This window comes from Pongo pygmaeus, chromosome 15, assembly GCF_028885625.2.
Source record: "Pongo pygmaeus isolate AG05252 chromosome 15, NHGRI_mPonPyg2-v2.0_pri, whole genome shotgun sequence".
Classification (NCBI taxonomy): domain Eukaryota; kingdom Metazoa; phylum Chordata; class Mammalia; order Primates; family Hominidae; genus Pongo; species Pongo pygmaeus.
In genome coordinates, this window is record NC_072388.2 from 73,745,087 (window position 1) to 73,763,865 (window position 18,779).

Below are 18,779 nucleotides of genomic sequence, written 5' to 3' on the forward strand. Positions count from 1 at the left end.
ATATCTTTGCCTAATTATTATTCATTCTTGCTTAGGTATATTTGGCTGAAATGAGTGCAGATAACCAGACTTGTGGCAAGAGAAATATTCATGGAAGAAAGCTTAAAGAAATAAATAAGGTGATTTTAAGAAACATAGAATAATAGAGTACTAACATGCGCTACATAATGATGTTTTGGTTAAGGAAGGACTGCATATATGGTGGTCCCATAAGATTATAATGTATTTTTATTGTACCTTTTCTGTGTTTAGATATGTTTAAATACACAAATACTTCATTGTGTTGCAGTTGCCTACAGTATTCAGTACATTAACATGCTGTACAAGTTTGTAACCTAGATGTGCAGTAGGCTTTATCATCTAGGTTTGTGTAAGTATACTCTATGATGTTCACACAATGACAAAATTGCCTAATGACCCATTCCTCATAATGTATGCCCATTGCTAAGTGATGTGTGACTGTACTCTAAACCTCATATCATCTGTATCAGCACTCTTGTCTGGAAGCTCTTGTTTATCTCCTTTTTTTTCATAATAACTTTCCTATCTGCTTTAGTAAATGTTTCTCTTCCTTTGTTTCTTTTCCTAGCTCTTCTTGAAATTAGCCTGTTATGGCCTGGCACGGTGGCTCAGGCCTGTAATCCCAGCACTTTGGGAGGCTGAGGTGGGCGGATTGCTTGAGCCTGGGAGTTTGAGACCAACCTGGGCAACATGGCGAAACCCTGTCTCTACAAAAAAATACAAAAATTAGCTGGGCATGGTGTCATGTGCCTGTGGTTCTAGCTACTGAGGAGGCTGAAGTGGGAAGATCACTTGAGCCCACCATGTCAAGGCTGCAGTGAGCCATGTTGGCGCCACTACACTCCAGCCTGGGTGACAGACTGAGATTCTGTCTCAAAAAAAAAAAGAAATCAGCCCATTAGACTTTACAATATTAAATTAATATTTAACAAATATTTAATTAATATTTAACAATATTTTAAAATATTGTTAAATGTTGTTTATCTTGGGTGCTTACTTGGTCTTTGAGTAGTTTCTAGAGATAACTCGACCATCTGAATTTTTCAATAGATGGCTGATCACTGGGAAACTGCACCTCGTCACATGATGCGTCTAGATATTCGTTCTTTGCTGCAAGATGCTGCTATTGAAGAGGTGAGTATCCTTTGGTTCAAATGCAATGCAAAGTGACATTACTTTTTCACCATTTTACTTTGAAAAACTTAAAACCTACAGAAAAGTTACATGAATAGTATTCATACAAGAACACCTACTGGTATGCCTTTCATTGAGATCACAGTTAGTATTTTGCCACATTTTTCTCTGAATGCATGTATTCTTATTAACATTCTTGTTAATGATGTCACTATTTTTGTGGAACCATTTGAGAGTTAAGTTGCAGATCTCATAAACCTTCACCCTTAAATATATCAGTAGGTATCTTGTAAGAACAAGGACATTCTCTTTTGATTTGATGACAGTTATCAAATGCAGGAAATTTAGTATTGATAAAATATTATATTAAGTAATATAAATTTCCTGAATTAAATTTCTTGAATTATCTCACATATAGTTTATATTCACATTTGACCAGTTGTCCGTATAACGTGGTATATAGAAATTTTCAAAAATCCAAGATTCAATCCTTTAATATAAAATATAGTTTCTCAGCCTAGTCATTGTCATGAAAGATAAAGAATTTATGAAGAGTATAGGCCTATTTTGTAGAATACCCCTCAATTTGAATTTGTCTGTTTGTTTCCACATGCTTCGATTCAGGTTAAACATTAGCGGGAATGCTACATAAGTGATACTGTGCCCTCTCAGTGTGTCACATCAGGAGCCATATGGTGTTAATTTATCTCATTATTGGTGATTTAAGCACTGATTACTTGGTTAAGGTGATATCCATCAAATTTTTCTACCTTTTTCTCTTTGTGATAAGTAATCTGTAGGGAGATACTCTTTTTTTTTTTTTTTTTTGTAGAATTTATTCATTTATTTTTTCACTGACATTGAATTTTTTCTTTTATTTATTTATTTATTTATTTATTTTTATTATTATTTTTTTAATTTATGAAGTATTTATTGATCATTCTTGGGTGTTTCTCGGAGAAGGGGATATGGGAGGGTCATAGGATAATAGTGGAGAGGTCAGGAGATAAACACATGAACAAAGGTCTCTGGTTTTCCCAGGCAGAGGACCCTGCGGCCTTCTGCAGTGTTTGTGTCCCTGGGTACTTGAGATTAGGGAGTGGTGATGACTCTTAAAGAGCATGCTGCCTTCAAGCATCTGTTTAACAAAGCACATCTCGCACCGCCCTTAATCCATTTAACCCTGAGTTGACACAGCACATGTTTCAGAGAGCACAGGGCTGGGGGAAAGGCCATAGATCAACAGCATCCCAAGGCAGAAGAATTTCTGCTAGTCAGAACAAAATGGAGTCTCCTATGCCTACTTCTTTCTACACAGACACAGCAACAATCTGATCTCTCCTTCCTTTCCCCACACTTCCCCCCCTTCTTTTCAACAAAACCGCCATCGTCCTCATGGCCCGCTCCCGATGGTCGCTGTCTCTTCGGAGCTGTTGGGTACACCTCCCAGACAGGGCAGCCGGGCAGAGGCGCTCCTCGCTTCCCAGACGGGGCCGCCTGGGGAGAGGCGCTCCTCACTTCCTCCCAGACCGGGTGGCAGCCAGGCAGAGGCGCTCCTCACTTCCCAGACGGGGTGGCCGGGCAGAGGCGCTCCTCACTTCCCAGAGTGGGTGGCCGGGCAGAGGCGCTCCTCACTTCCCAGAGTGGGTGGCCGGGCAGAGGCGCTCCTCACTTCCCAGACCGGGCGGCCGGGCAGAGGCGCTCCTCACTTCCCAGACGGGGCGGCCGGGCAGAGACGCTCCTCACTTCCTCCCAGACGGGGTGGCGGCCAGGCAGAGGCGCTCCTCACCTCCCAGACAGGGCGGCCGGGCAGAGGCGCTCCTCACTTCCCAGACTGGGCGGCCGGGCAGAGGCGCTCCTCACCTCCTAGACGGGGTGGCCAGGCAGAGGCGCTCCTCACTTCCCAGACGGTGTGGCGGCTGGGCAGAGGCGCTCCTCACTTCCCAGATGGGGCAGCCAGGCAGAGGTGCTCCTCACTTCCTCCCAGACGGGGTGGCGGCCAGGCAGAGGTGCTCCTCACTTCCCAGAGGGGGCGGCCAGGCAGAGGTGCTCCTCACTTCCTCCCGGACGGGGTGGCAGCCGGGCAGAGGCGCTCCTCACCTCCCAGACGGGGCGGCCGGGCAGAGGCGCTCCTCCCTTCCCAGACGGAGTAGCCAGGCAGAGGCGCTCCTCACTTCCCATACGGGGTGGCGGCCGGGCAGAGGCGCTCCTCACTTCCCAGATGGGGCACCTGGGCAGAGGCGCTCCTCACTTCCTCCCAGACGGGGTGGCGGCCAGGCAGAGGCACTCCTCACCTCCCAGACGGGGCGGCCGGGCAGAGGTGCTCCTCATCTCCCAGACGGGGCAGCCGGGCAGAGGTGCTCCTCACTTCCTCCCAGACGGGGTGACGGCTGGGCAGAGGCACTCCTCACCTCCCAGACGGGGCGGCCGGGCAGAGGCGCTCCTCACCTCCCAGACGGAGTGGCCAGGCAGAGGCGCTCCTCACTTCCCATACGGGGTGGCGGCCAGGCAGAGGCGCTCCTCACTTCCCAGATGGGGCAGCCGGGCAGAGGCGCTCCTCACTTCCTCCCAGACGGGGTAGTGGCCAGGCAGAGGCGCTCCTCACCTCCCAGACGGGGCGGCCGGGCAGAGGTGCTCCTCATCTCCCAGACGGGGCAGCCGGGCAGAGGTGCTCCTCACTTCCTCCCAGACGGGGTGACGGCCGGGCAGGGGCACTCCTCACCTCCCAGACGGGGCGGCCGGGCAGAGGCGCTCCTCACTTCCCAGATAGGGCGGCCGGGCAGAGGGGCTCCTCACATCCCAGACGATGGGTGGCCAGGCAGAGACGCTCCTCACTTCCTAGACGGGGTGGCGGCGGGGCAGAGGCTGTAATCTTAGCACTTTAAGAGGCCAAGGCAGGAGGCTGGTAGGTGGAGGTTGCAGCGAGCCGAGATCACACCGCTGCACTTCAGCCTGAGCGCCATTGAGCATTGAGTTAGCGAGACTCCGTCTGCAATCCCAGCACCTCGGGAGGCCGAGGCAGGCAGATCACTCGAGGCCAGGAGCTGGAGACCAGCCTGGTCAACACGGCCGAGAGATACTCTTAATATCTTTTCCCCAACAAGTTTTCATTCATTGGTAATTCTTGCCTGAATTAATTATTTATTTGATGGAAGGAGAAATTTTCTGTTTTTTACCAGTTGTAGGTTTCTGTTTTGTTTGACCTCTTCCATATTCAATATTGTCATTGTGCTTTTTTTTTTTTTTTTTTGAGTTGGAGTCTCACTCTGTCACCTAGACTGTAGTGCAGTGGTGTAATCTCGGCTTACTGCAACCTCCGCCTTCGGGGTTCAGGCGATTCTCCTGCCTCAGCCTCCTGAGTAGCTGGAACTACAGGCATGCGCCACCATGCCTGGCTAATTTTTGTATTTTTGGTAGAGATGGAGTTTCACCATGTTGACCAGGCTGGTCTTGAGCTCCTGACCTCAAGTAATCTGCCCACCTCAGCCTCCGAAAGTGCTGGGATTACAGACGTGAGCCACCATGCCCAGCCGTCATTGTTCTTTTATGTGTTTTTAATTCCCATGCCATTTCTCAACCCATTTCTTTCTGGCTTCTGCCACTACCATTGTCTGGCAACTCTTTCACTAATGATTTCCGTGGCAGTGGACAGTTCTCATTTCCTCTATTGATTAATTTTGCAGCCACATGTGATATAGTTGACCATGCCCACCTTCTTAAAAAACATATTTTTCTCTTGGCTTTTGTGAATTCACATTCTTCTGGTTTTCCTTTTACTTTTTTGGCTATCTCTTTTCAGTCTTCTTCACTGGCTTCTCCTGCTACTCAGTCTTTAAAAGGGCCCCCTTAGGGCTCCATCCTAGGCTCTGTTTTTATTTTGTACCCTCTGTATAGATCATCTGAATCTTTCTAGTAGCTTAGATTGTCACTTACGTGCCATTAATGTTATAAAGTCTGAACTGAATTATATTACTATCTTAACAGTAGTGTTTCTGAATGGAGAGAGTATAGGTGATTTTTATAATCTTTTTACTATTATTTTCCAAATTCTCTACAAAAAATCTATATTATCTTAGTATACCTCAAACTCAACCTATCCAAAATATAGTTCGTCCAAACCTGTTTTTCATTTAGTAGTCTCTGTTTTAGTAATTAGAACCCTAACCACTTGATTGCAGAAACCGGTGCTCTGGGAGTTATCGCTGACTCTTTTGTCATTGTTGAGACAGAGTCTGACTCTATTGCCCCGGCTGGAGTGCGGTGGCATGATCATAGCTCATTGCTGCCTCAACTCCTGGGTTCAAATGATCCTCTCACCTCAGCCTCCTGAGTAGCTGAGACTACAGGCGCATGCCACCGTGCCCAGCTAATTTTTAATTTTTTTTTGGAGATGGGGGCCTCACTATGTTGCCCAGGCTGGTCTTGAACTCCTAGACTCAAGCGAGCCTCCTGCCCCAACCTCACAAAGTGCTGGGATTATAGGCGTGAGCCAGGCCTGACTCTTTACTCTGCCCTTATGACCTGTCATGTAGTCAAGAAAGTTTAGTCAGTTGTACCTTTTAATGACCTCTGTAACTCATCTGCTTATTTGCATTGCTACCACTCTGGGCCAAGCCAATATCATCCCACTTTTCACTATACTTTTTCTTATATTTTGAAATTTGAATCATTGACATGTTTTTACTTGATTGGAAAAATACTCATTAAAGATTTTTAAAAGTCTAGTAATCCATAGGCATTCAAAATAGGTAACCATCTACTTAGCACTTATACTTAACTTTACAGGGAATTATACAGATGGATATTCAAGGAAAATTAAAGGCAGTAGTATCCTGTCTTTTATCAGTTCTGTTTCAAAATTTAGGGTGTTAAAAATTACTTGGTATGTAACAGTGAGCCTGTCTTGCTCTGGGCAACTGTATTCATTCCAGATCTCAATGAGGGAGTCAATATTTTGCTAAATGTTAACTCAGTCTTTTTTTTTTTTTTTTTAATGGTCGGTATAGGTAGAGATGGAAGATTTTGATGCAAATATCGAAGAACAGAAAGAAGAAAAGAAAGATGCAGAGGAAGAGGAAAGCGAACTGGTAGGAGACAGACCAACCACTTTGAACAGTGTCTCTTTATTAAAATTCTTAAAGAAGGTTTAAATTCAGATCTGTGGTCAGACAACTACTGTTGATATACACTTTAGTGGTAATAGTTTCCATAATCATCTTCAAGGAGACTTTTGGATACTCTTTATTTTTCCCCAGACCAAAAGAACCCTCTACTGTGGTGTTAAAAGAAACTTTTAACAGAGTGCTAAGAAACTTACCCTTGTACTCATCTATTTGTGGGTGGTTTTAGGGGAGTATACCTTTTAAGAAAATCAATTACATATGAAAGGGCATTCTTACATTCCAGCAGATATGTGGCACAGCCTACCCAACATATGCATAATTGTCTCTTCTTTGCTACAAGATCTGCAAATTTGAGTTCTGTCAACAGAGGCAGAAGAACTTATTGAATGGGGAGGCAGAGGGTTGCCACTGGCTGCCTAGATTTGTTCTTCTGCATTTTATCCTAAGTGACGAGGAAAAATTAAATGACTGTGTAGGCAATGGATTTTGCTTAGGCTGATTAGAGGCTTACATAGTGTGAGTTTAAAGTTTCTGTGTACCTAATGTAAAATGCTTTCGATCACACCTCTGTAGAGATGTTTGCCTTTCCCTGTCATTCAAGAATATGCAACCTGTAGAGTTACGTTGACTTTTCAGTGTTTGCTGAAGTACAGAGATTAGCAATGCCTTGGAATAGTGTTGCTTTTTAAATCCAGAATATTACTCGGTTTATTTAATACTTGAGCCCTTGCTAAAGTTGCTCCTCATATTCTTTTGAAAATGTACAAAATGAGAACTCTGATTCCTACCCCCTAGAGTATACAGAATCTCCAGGGAGTGGTCCCATTGAACCCGTGTGTGATATAGAGGACTCTTGATAAAAACTGTGTTTATATAAAGATGGTGTCAACCTCTACATTTCAAGATTTCAAATGTGGATTAAAAAATAAGTTTTAAAGTTAATGGCATTTGAGTCTCAGTATGTGTTTTTTTTAAATCTATTTTTCTTAAGTTGTATTTTGGCATATATAATTTAAAATGTAGGCAGGATATTCACTACAAGGTCCACGCTCTTCTGGAATATGGCTAATGACTTCTTTAGCCATTTGCAGCGTGTGTACTAGAAACTGATTACGTGAGAAGCCTATAATGTTTTAGCTTTCTGAAGCTCCGTCTTTCTTTTGTGGAGATTTCAGTTCAAGATATGGTTCATAACATCTGACTTGCTTAGGTGTAGGTCAAAACTTGGGAACTTTTAATTGAGTGTACTATTACTTTTTAAAGTGAAACACACTGTAATACTATATTTTTACATCAGAGTCATGGCAAGGAAGCCTTAGAATTCTACCCTGCTGGATTATCTGTTTTATTTCCAAGTGGCCTACAATTTCAAGCAATGGGAGAACAATATAGTTTAAAGGAAGTTTAAAGGATGATTCCAGCAGGGGGAAATGAATACACTTGTTTGCCTAACTTGATTATAAAACTTCTCTTAACCCATTCAAAGATGCAGAATTGAAATCTTTTGCTATTGGAGTCCATTCTAAGAGTAAAAGATGCTTGGAGAATATATTAACCAAGGGTTAAGATCAAGTTTCATACCAACCACTCAGATCATTTAAATGGAATTCTCAGTAAACTTTGCATTTTCCACTCTGCGCTAATTAATATAGCTGGATGAAATCCAAAGTTTTGTTGGTAAAGATAATCCTTTGTAGGGGATCATTGGTATGATAGTTTGTCTTCTTTAGTGCTTCAGTGAACCTAGTAGATAAAATTTATAAATATATTATTCCCGTGATGCTTAAAGTTTTCAGACGATTTTTAAGATGTAACTTGTCTTCAGTACTTTTAGCACTATCACTTCAGCATAGCTTTGTCTTGGTTTGTTCTAAAAAATGTATTTGGGTAATATATAATTTGTAATCCAAAATACTACCTAGTAAGTTGAAATTGAATTATTAGTTCTGGCTGGTAGACTAGAAATGTATGAAACCCATAGGATTATGCTCTATTAAACTCTCACACAGAAGCTATCATCATGAAATCTTCAAAATGCTTTGTGACTTAACTTTACCTGTGTGTCAGTTTGTTTCATGAACTTGAACATTCCCAACAGTAGAGAGAGAGATTGATTCATAAAAGAAGATACTGACACCTTTGATGAATCTGTCCTATTTACTAGGTTCCAATATTAACATTGCTGTATGTTAGGTCTAATGGAAAACAGTCTAAATGAAGGTAAAGGGGAATAATGATAAATCACATGGTAAAAGCATATACTTGCTAGGTGAATAAACAGAAATGATTACTGCGTAGTTCAATAGGCACATTGGGAAATTTGAAAATCTTTTGGGAGTGACTTTGAAATAAGCCACCCAGTTATTTTATGAAATATGAGATGTAAGTTGCCAGTGGAGATTTCTGGTTTTTCATGTAAGAGGAAAACATAATTTTAAAAAACATCAGAAATAATAATCTAGTTTTCAGCTGATGAAAATGTTCTGAATTTGATTCAGTAAAATTAGCCTTTGTATGCTCTAACTGGTAAATGAATTGAGTCATTTTAAAATGAAGTTGAACTTCCTAATCGGGTAATTGGGTTAAGTGCCACCAATTCTTTTCCTTTCTTTTGAGTACTTAAAATTACTGAAATATAAAGTAACTATCTTGAAGAACACTTTTTGCACCTTATGGCTACTATCACTTGAGAATAGCAGTTGTATTTAGAAGATAACCTAGCTAGTATTACAAATTCTCTGATACTCTGAGTAATATTAATATTAGCACAGTAACTACCTGTATGTTCTTATCATATTTGCTATGCAGCTGTTGTTCAGACTACAATTGTGAGTCCTGAACGATAGCTGCCTCAAAGCGCCTTCATGATACTATCCTGAAATGACTACTCTGAAATGTGGACAGTGAAGTTTGGTGAATTTGGTCATTTAGTTTCTTCAAAGATAATGAGATTGTGTTTCCCCTAAGGATGTATTTACAGCTAGTCAGTGGAAACTGAATCCATTCCCAGTTTTAATGCTTTTCCAGTTCAAACGTGATATGCATGTATGTGTCTCTTTCTAACCCTTCGAGCTTCTCTCTGTGTACGATTTAGGGTTACATTCCGAAAAGCAAATGGGAGATGGACACATCTGAGGCAAAGCTAGGTGGGTATTTCCTTTTTCCTGTTTTTGTATGTGATACCTGATGGTAATGGTCGTAGATCTTTCTGCTATAAGAGGAACAAATTTCCTAAAACTTCTACTTGAACAGAGATTTCTGGCCTACCTTATATCTTCCAATCTATTTTGCTAGCTTTTATATCTTGTAACAAAGTGATAAGTATTTTAAAAGAACTGCTTTCAATACTATTTAAAGTTTTTAGAGTCAACAGAAATATTTGATAATTTAGCAATGAAATATTGTCACTTATAAAATCTATTATTTTATATTAATCAGAAATGTTGGTGCTGATGAGATTTCTTTTTTTAAAGAATATTTAAGTGCATCCAAAGTTAAACCTGATCATGAATACTTTAGATAATAAAAATAATATAAAGTTTAAAATTAATTAAAAGCCATTTATTTTCCTTGTATAATAAATGAGAGTTTCTGTGTAGAGAGGAGTAGATATATAATTCAGATTTTTGAGGAGCCTACTTTATAAGATTCAGTTTAAATTTTTCTTCAAATTATTAATGCCAAATTCCAAGGTAAACCAGTTTAAATGATTGTCTAAATCAGAATTTGGAGTTGCTTAATGTGAAGTTATCTGTCAAACAAAAAAGTCATACATATCCAGTGGATTCCCTCTATTATATGTTGGTGAAAACTGCAAAATATTTTTTCAGTTTTACTTCGCTTAAAGAGAACCATTTAACATGTTGATTAAGATGTATTAATAAAAATCTAAAACAATGTGCTAAGGACTTTTTGAGATCAGCCTTACTGGTGTATGAAGTATGACTATCAGTTTATATTTATTTTCCTGGTATTATACTCCAAAACTAAAGGAACCATCTAAGTATCTTAAATTGATACAGGAAGTTTGAGTCATTGAGCTGCTTCATTGCTTGGGACATGTGTTTCTGACATCAGAGGAGTGCGTTTTACATGCAGTTACATAAGCTGTGCCTTTAATTTGCCCCAACTACTTGTGTTAGTAGTTGGTATTGACTAGGTTCTGTGTTAAAAGACAGTTCCACGAACTGTATTATTACACTACTGGTATAGGTGCTTTGTTGTCAAGTCTAAAAGATTTTTTTTTAGTTTATGTCATGTGAAAATTATATGTGGTTTTTGACATATTCTTCTAGTAGTCTTCCCTCTGTGGGAAATCTTAATAATAACCAATTGTCATCTTCCAGAGACCCTTAAAGCACTTATGTGTTTAAATGCAATTAAATATGTGGGAAAATAAAAATTACAAAATACTTTTAAAATAATAATAATGCTTTAGTTCTGCTTATTTCGACGTTAGATTAACTCTCTGTGAAGTTCTGTACGTTAGAATGACCCATAATATGCCAAGATCATTTCTCTCTTCTGGTTCTCTTAAATATTGATTATCCTTTAGGGCAAAGAGAGATCATAAATAAAGATAGTTAAGGGGAATGTAAAAGTGATAAATATTAGCTTAACATGTAATCTCTAGAGGCCTCATGTAATACATGATCTGGGATAATGCTGTTTTAAACTCAAGCCAGTCCATCTTTTACTTTTCTTTGTTTTTAAAAGGAAAAGGGAATTTAGTTGTGATGATTATTCAAGAATATATATTAATATTGATATTTCTTGGAATTTCTGGAAAAAATTCTGGCCCGTCTACCATTTGCTTCTCAGAAAAAAACATTTTATACAAATTTTCAGTTTTAAAGACAGAATAGTAGACAATGAATTCCAGAAATGGATTTTTTAAATAAACCATTTCAATGAAAGGCACTGAAGATCTGGTAATAAATCTAGGAAATAAATTTTAACATATTTGCAGTCGGGTTTTTATTATTTTTTAACAAGAGTGACAGTGATGTTGTATGTAAGGACTTGTATCTTGCACCACTGTATTGAGAGCTAATCCCACCACAGGGGAAGGCAAATTTAGTGTGCATTCTTGAAAGTGCTTAGTACTTTGAGGTTGGTCCATTGAGCAAACTGAGAAGATTCTTCTATAAAACATGAGGATCTTGTGTCGGATCTTGTAGCCTATTTATGTTGCCTTCCTTATCATAACAAATTTAATATAATTTGATTACCAAGTACAATTTATTTTTCTGAGTACTTTACCAACATTCTCCAATTACTCTTGGAAAATGATTATACTGGGTGGAAATGTATTAAGTTTTAGCAGTGTCACATGTTGAGCGAAAACAGTTGAATCTGAAACAGGAATTTTGATTCACAAATGAGTCTGCCAGTGAGAACATACTTACCTATAGTCTTTAAAGCAGCTGGTTAGATCTTATTGCAGATTCTTGGTCTATGCTCATTAAGTATAGTACACAGTTCAGCCTGTGCCTGAATGTTAAATTGGAAGTGATGTGATTTTAGAACAGTTCAGAACAGGCCTGAGCTACCTCTGGCATGGTTGTTGAAGGCTGCCTGTGGCCCACCTTCAGTCCCACCAGACTGGTTCTTCCCTGCTGGGACACAGGCATCCTAATGCAAGGGTGGATTGTTACTTGCCACATCAGGTGCTGGGATTCAGCATTGAAGCTACTTAAACTCCAGTGACATGATTTTAGTTTCTCATACTGTGAAGCTAGAATATTTGAGACTGTTACCATCCTAATTTAGGTTTCTTCATGTAAAGTACTTTTGCTTTTCTCATCTCAGTGTCATTTGTCTCTACTCTTGAGTTGTATATTGGTTTTCTACATGTCAGACAGATTCATCTCTTCAGAGTTGGAATATAATTATTATTTGTATAGGTGCATAATCTTGTATGTTTACTTTGAACAGATTTTCAGAAATACCATTTACATTTAGAAAATACATAGCTGTATCTAAGGAATTTTTCTGTTGTGCTATAATACATACTGTTTCAAATATGTGGTAAAATTCTGTGACCTGCCATATTGGATTTAAAACTTCATCTTCATCTTAAAACTTCATGTTTTGAAATCTCTGAAAATCATTAGTGTGCATGTATTGAACACCAGTCTTTATTCTGTAATTAACACCCCAGATTTCTTTCCCCTCACCTTATGCCATCCATCTGTGTGTTTGGTTTCCAGTATGCCATGTGGAAGAGGTGTGAGCCTTTCTTCAGCCCAAGAAGGAAACTTTAAACATATTTGCACAATAAAATTTCAAATTAAACATTTCAACAAGGGTGCTCAGACTAGAAATACATGCTCTTCTGAAATGCCATGTTGCAACTGTAACTCCTGTCATACATATCCAGTGTATGAGGAAAAGTTCTTGCAGTTTTCACACTGCGCTTCTGTATTGCTGCCTGGCTGTGCTCTGTTGTTGGAACTGAAATATGAAATTTTTACTTTGAAGTATGTTAATGTCAAAGTTGATCGTATTAAGTTTGGAAATCCTTTGAGGTTTATCTAATAAGTGTGTTGGAGCTTCTTTCTCTTCTGGTAATACTGTACCCTGTTGAACCAAGAACAGTTTTATTGTTTGTGGGACTTCATTGGTTTTCTAATACCATAACCTGTGTCCCTGTGCAGTCAGGGGGTCACTTCTTTTAAGATCATGTATAATACGACCCGTCATATACACGTAGATAGAGCCATTTGGTACAGCATGTGATTCCAGAGATTAGAAGACTGGATCTGTGGAATCCATACATGTTAAAATTTTGCCAAAATGAGATGATTAAAATTTTTGTGAGTTTTATAAACTGTTGCAGTTTGCCTTACTGATTTTTCAATGATAATCACTTTTATGGGAAAGGGGCTTAGGAACAAAAAACTTTGCCAAGAATGCAAAATTTTACTGGTTTTTAAAGCTTGTAACAGTTAGTTGTGTGTAAAACTTTTATATTTGAAACGTAAACTCACCCTTTCTGCCACTGCTTTCATTGCACTTTTCATACCAAGTTCTCTCCAAGGTGGTGTCTAAAAGATTTTTATTATATACAGTCTTTATGGAATTCAATGAAGTGTGGTTATGCTGTGTTTCTGAAGTTTTTAGGCTTTTCTTCATTGGCCTGCCTAATACTAGTGTGTTTCTTTAACTTCAGATGATTCAAAAGTTTAGTGCTTCATTGTAGCAAAAAATGTATATAACTCATAATATCCTACATGTAGTATTCAAAATCAATTATTAATAACCAATAAAAGACTCAACACATTTTCATTGCGTGTTCTTCTTTAAGACACCTAAACTCATATCTCATAATTTCTGAATCCGCAATCCCTATTCATTAATTGATTACAGTTTTTGAGTTGTTGGAAAGCCTAGCCCCCTCAGATTCAGGGTTCAAAAAGAATTACCAGGTCTGGTAAAATTGTCTGACTAGCCCTTAGCCTCAGAATGGTCAACTTCATGGTATAAGCAAAGAAAGTGGTGATCTCATATAGTCAGCTTATTCATGAACATTAATTCATGGTGAATGCACTCACAGCAACCAAAATCCAAAAAAAAAACCTGTTCATCTAAAACCTTAAACGCTAGCTTGGCTTATTAAGTTCTTGGTACTACCTGCTTTTCATATGACACAGTATCAAACATGATTGCAGATGAAATGGGTGGTGTTAATATTGTGTTAAAGAAAAAAAGAATGGAAGACACTGTCTAGAAAAGCCCAACTTTGCATTTGCCATCAGAACATGAGAGCTGTGGTGGGTGGGAGGACAAGGAGGCCAGGAGCCAAGTGCCTTTTCTTGCCTTGCCCATATTTGCTCTTAAACCAACATCATAAACATAATGGCTACCAGTGTGAATACCAAACAATGGAAATTGCACAGAACTTGATATTATCTCAGCCAAGAAGATAGTTTGGATCTGCAAGTGATGCTGCACTCAAAAATGTGGATATGCCCTCTGAAAGCGTTCCAGCCTTCTTTTCCCCTGTGTGTGTGTCGTGTGCAAACTCACACTCTTCCTTAATGCTACGGCTCTGTGTTTGTCCCTCAGACAAGTTGGATGGCTTGAGGACTGGTACTAAAAGGAAACGTGACTGGGAGGCCATTGCCAGCAGAATGGAGGATTATCTTCAGCTCCCCGATGATTATGATACTCGTGCTTCTGAGCCTGGGAAGAAGAGGGTAAGAGACTTTGTCAATAACTGCCAACAAATGAAGGGCCCATTTAGGCATCTGGTTTTAGGAAGTTACAGGCAGATAATCACATGGATGCTATTTTTAGAATGATTTCGTTTACGCTGTGTCATGTATCCCAAGAAAGGAGTCAGTCATACCTTATAAATTATCTCATCAAAATGTACAAGTAACTTAAAAAATTGGAGAACAGAACCTCACATGGCTAGCACGTTGTCAACCTTAAAGGCATTGGGAGTGGCCAGTCACTTGTGCCATTTTGTCATGGGGCAAAAAAAGCTGGGTACAGAGTAGGGTATTGAAGATAACCTGTGGAATTTCTTAATGGATGGGATGTAGAGGGTCCAAAGGTAGATCAAGGGTGACCCCTTGGTACTCTGGCCATGAACACTGCATGTGTGTGGTACCATTTAGTGAGAGAGAAAACTGGGGGAGTCATAGGTCATAATTTTTGGAACTGAGAGAAATAATTTAAGTTCTGTGAGAGAAATTCTAATTTTTCTTCTAATTAAGTTAGAAATATAAGTGAAAATGTCAAAATGACTGTTGGATTTATTGGTATAAAACTCACCAGAGAGATCAGACTGAACTAACAAATTTCAGGAAATGGTATTTAAAACCATGGGACTGAATGATCTTGCCCAAGGAAAAAGTATAAATGGAAAATGTAATAGGACACCAGACTCCAAAATTTAGTTTAGATAGAGGTATTTCAAGAAGAAAAGAGTATAGTCAGTTTTTAAATGATGCAGAAAAGACAAGTAAGTTTGGAACAGATAAATGGCTGCTAGATGTTGGCACCATGGAGGTCACTGATGATTGTAGTTTGTCATCAGTCTACAGTGATGAGGCGGCAGAAACCAGTTTGGAGCAGATTAAAGAATGAATAAGAAATGATGAAGTACAGTACAGCATATATAGGCAACTTTTTGAAGTTTTGCTGTGAAAGGGAATAGAGAAATGAAGCTAGGACATTAGATAGTCTTTACATAAATGTTGAATTCAATAAAAGTGATAGATGTGTATATCCTTTAAAACAAAATAAAGCAAAGGGATCGTATTGTATATACTGTTCTGTACAAGTCTTTTTCAGCTAATCCATCTTGATCTTTCTATATAAGCATATACAGAACTAACCATTCTTTTTAAAGGGCTACTTGGTGTCCCGTTGTTTGGTTGTACAATCAGTTATTTAACTAGTCCCTTTGTGATAGTCCGTTTGCGTTGCTATAAAGGAATACGTGAGATTGGGTAATTCATAAAGAAAAAAGGTTTATTTTGGCTCACTGTTCTGCAGGCTATACAAGAAGCATGGTGCTAGCATCAGCCTCCTGGTGAGGCCTCAGGAAGTCTTCAATTACGGTGGAAGACAAGGGGGGAGCCAGCATGTGACATGGCGAGAGAGGAACCAAGGGGAGGGGGTCCCAACTCTTTTTAACAACCAGATCTCACATGAACTCAGAGTGTGAACTTGCTCATTACCATCAGGAGGGCACCAAGACATTCATGAGGGATCCTCCTCCATGACCCAAACACCTTCAGTATTGGGGATTACAATTCAACATGAGATTTGAAGGGGACAAACATCCAAACCATAATGTGTTTACTGATGGATGCTTACAGTGTTTCCATTTATTGCCAGTACAGATGTGAAGGTTGTGGTGTGTATGTCTCTCTTTACACACTTACATGCAAGTAATTGCCTGTTTTTCTACACTTCGACCAGCAGTGCTGTTATCAGACTCTTTTAACTTTTGACAATCTGATACGTGAAAAAAAATAGTGTCTCATTTTTCATTTATTTACTTAAGAATGAGGTTGTGCATCATTTATCTTTATGCATCATTTCTTTGTATTTCTTTCTTAATGAATTTTCTCAGTGCCTTAGTGTGCTTAGTGTACTTTGTAATGGGTATCATTACAAAGAATCCAGGTTTCGAAGCTTTTTAAAATACTGCAGATACTCCAAAGCCTGCCCTTGTCTGTGTAGCTTCAAAGGATGGGTAAGGGAGAGCCCACTGCCATTTGCACCCAGCATCACCAAAGGATTGCTTATAGTGATACCTCTTACTACAGTTTTAAGGCTGGAGCCAACAGAGGCAGAAGTGGCCCTTCCTTGAAAATAATAAAGTGTAGTTCTGGTAACAATGAGTAATCTAAAATGAGAAATATTTTCTCTGTTTTTACTCAGGTAACTGTCACTGTCTTCACTGAGGAGTATGTAATCCCATGCAGTTTATTTTGTTAGGTTGGGTGACCAAAGAGAACTGAGTGGTGCACATTCCAGTTCTTTAAAGTTGCTCCTCTTTAACTCTCCTCCCCTGCCTTATACCTTGACTTCGGATAGTTTTTAACTCTTGAACCACTCACCAAAACCAACATTAGAGCACAAGGAGATCCTACAGGTAGCAAAGAATACAGAATGCTGTACATTACTCATTCCTTCTCTGGGGTTTCTTTGTTTCTGTGATTCAGCTTGTTACAGATATCAGGTGGGTTCTTGGGATTAACTTCCTCTATAACGAAAAGGTGGTTCTGTAGAGTTGGTTATGTTAGAATTTTGCCTAAATGGCTAGGCTTTAAAATATAATTTACTTTTTAAATGTTTGCTTGCTTGGGTATAAAATGGTAGCTTACTTGGACTTTAATTTGTATTTCTTTGATGGCTATGGAAGGTGAACATTTCCCTTGTTTGTCTGCTGAATTTGTGTATTTTAGAAATATTTATAGTGACAGTGGATGAAATATAAGTACCTCAAACCTTTGAGTGCTAGTCAAGATTTTTCTGTATTATAACAATTTTATTTTTACAGGAAAAAACCACAGCAAAAATGTCGTAAGTCTCAAAAGTACCTCTAGGAAAATTAAAAGGGACACTGACATTCAAGAAGCCATTTCAAGCTGAAAGTCATTATTGTGCTCCTTACATTTTTAGTGGTTCGGTAATCATTTATTCATTCCATATGTCGAATGTCTTTGTACAAAGTCTATGAATGAGTGCTCTTAAGGAGCTGACATCCAGTGGAGGAATTCAACATGTAAATAAATAATTTTACTATAGCATCAGTATAAATTAGAGATATTAACAAAATACAATAATTTCCAAAATATTTTAATTCCAACTTCATTTGTTTTTTGTTTTTTATTTTTGAGACAGAGTCTCACTCTGTTGCCCAGGCTGGAGTGCAGTGGCGTGATTTTGGCTCACTGCAACCTCTTCCTCCCAGGTTCAAGCCATTCTCATGCCTCAGCCTCCTGAGTAGCTGGGATTACAGGCACCCACCACCACGTCCGGCTAATTTTGTTTGTATTTTTAGTAGAGACGGGGTTTCGCCATGTTGGCCAGGCTGGTCTCAAACTCCTGACTTCAGATGATCTGTCTGCCGCAGCCTCCCAAAGTGTTGGGATTACAGGCGTGAGCCACTGTGCCTGGCCTAATTCCAATGTTAAAATCTTGAGCATTTATTCGCAAACATACTACTCATTTCAAAAACAACTACACACTTTTTCTTCTAATCCTACATTCTTTATTTTATCTGAGTTTAAAACTTAGAATTTAAACTGTAGATTTAAAAGTAGCAAGGTGAGATTGATCGGTATATTTAACTATGTGCTGAGGATGCCGTGGGAATGGATTTAAATTTGCTGTGGGCTGTTTACTTTTTCTTTGTTCAATGAGCCTTACCATATAAGGGGCAAACTGGCCACTGAACAAAGAAAAAGTAACCAGCCCACAGCAAATTTAAATCCATTCCCACGGCATCCTGAGCACAGTAGTGTGTTTTCACATAAATGCCCAAGACTTAGTTCGTAATGATCTTTCGCTAAAATGTGTATGCTTGATCCAGGTGGAGCTGAGAGAATATATATGAATTAAATTTAATTAATTAATTAATTTATTTATTTATTATTGAGGTAGGGTCTCTCTGTCACCCAGGCTGGAGTACAGTGGTGTGATCTTGGCTCACTGCCACTTCTGCCTCCCAGGCTCAAGCAATTCTCCCACCTCATCCTCCCTAGTAGCTAGGACTTCAGGCACCCACCACACACCATGCCCAGCTAATTTTTGTATTTTTAGTAGAGACACGGTTTCGCCATGTTGCCCAGGCTGGTCTCGAACACCTAGGCTGAAGTGATCTGCTGGCCTCGGCCTCCCGAAGTGCTGGAATTACAGGTGTAAGCCACTGTGCCTGGCTGTATATATGAATTAATCAAAATAGGTACTTCAGCATTGATGAGCAGAATACCCAAAGATTTTTCTATATTGAAGCCCACATTATTTATTAGG

General features: G+C 39.4%; 1 protein-coding gene across 5 annotated transcripts in view; it reads left to right on the forward strand.

Annotated features, from left to right (window-relative positions):
* Positions 1-18,779, forward strand: part of YLPM1 (YLP motif containing 1) — a 98,707-nt gene that overhangs the window by 54,265 nt on the left and 25,663 nt on the right. For 2 of the 5 annotated variants that reach the window (XM_054448448.2, XM_063651863.1), the window contains 5 exons: positions 36-119; positions 1,072-1,155; positions 6,162-6,242; positions 9,373-9,424; positions 14,349-14,479. In XM_054448448.2, coding sequence (XP_054304423.1) covers positions 36-119; positions 1,072-1,155; positions 6,162-6,242; positions 9,373-9,424; positions 14,349-14,479 — 432 coding nt within the window. The other 3 variants (XM_054448449.2, XR_008493655.2, XM_063651862.1) reach the window with 3 other exon arrangements.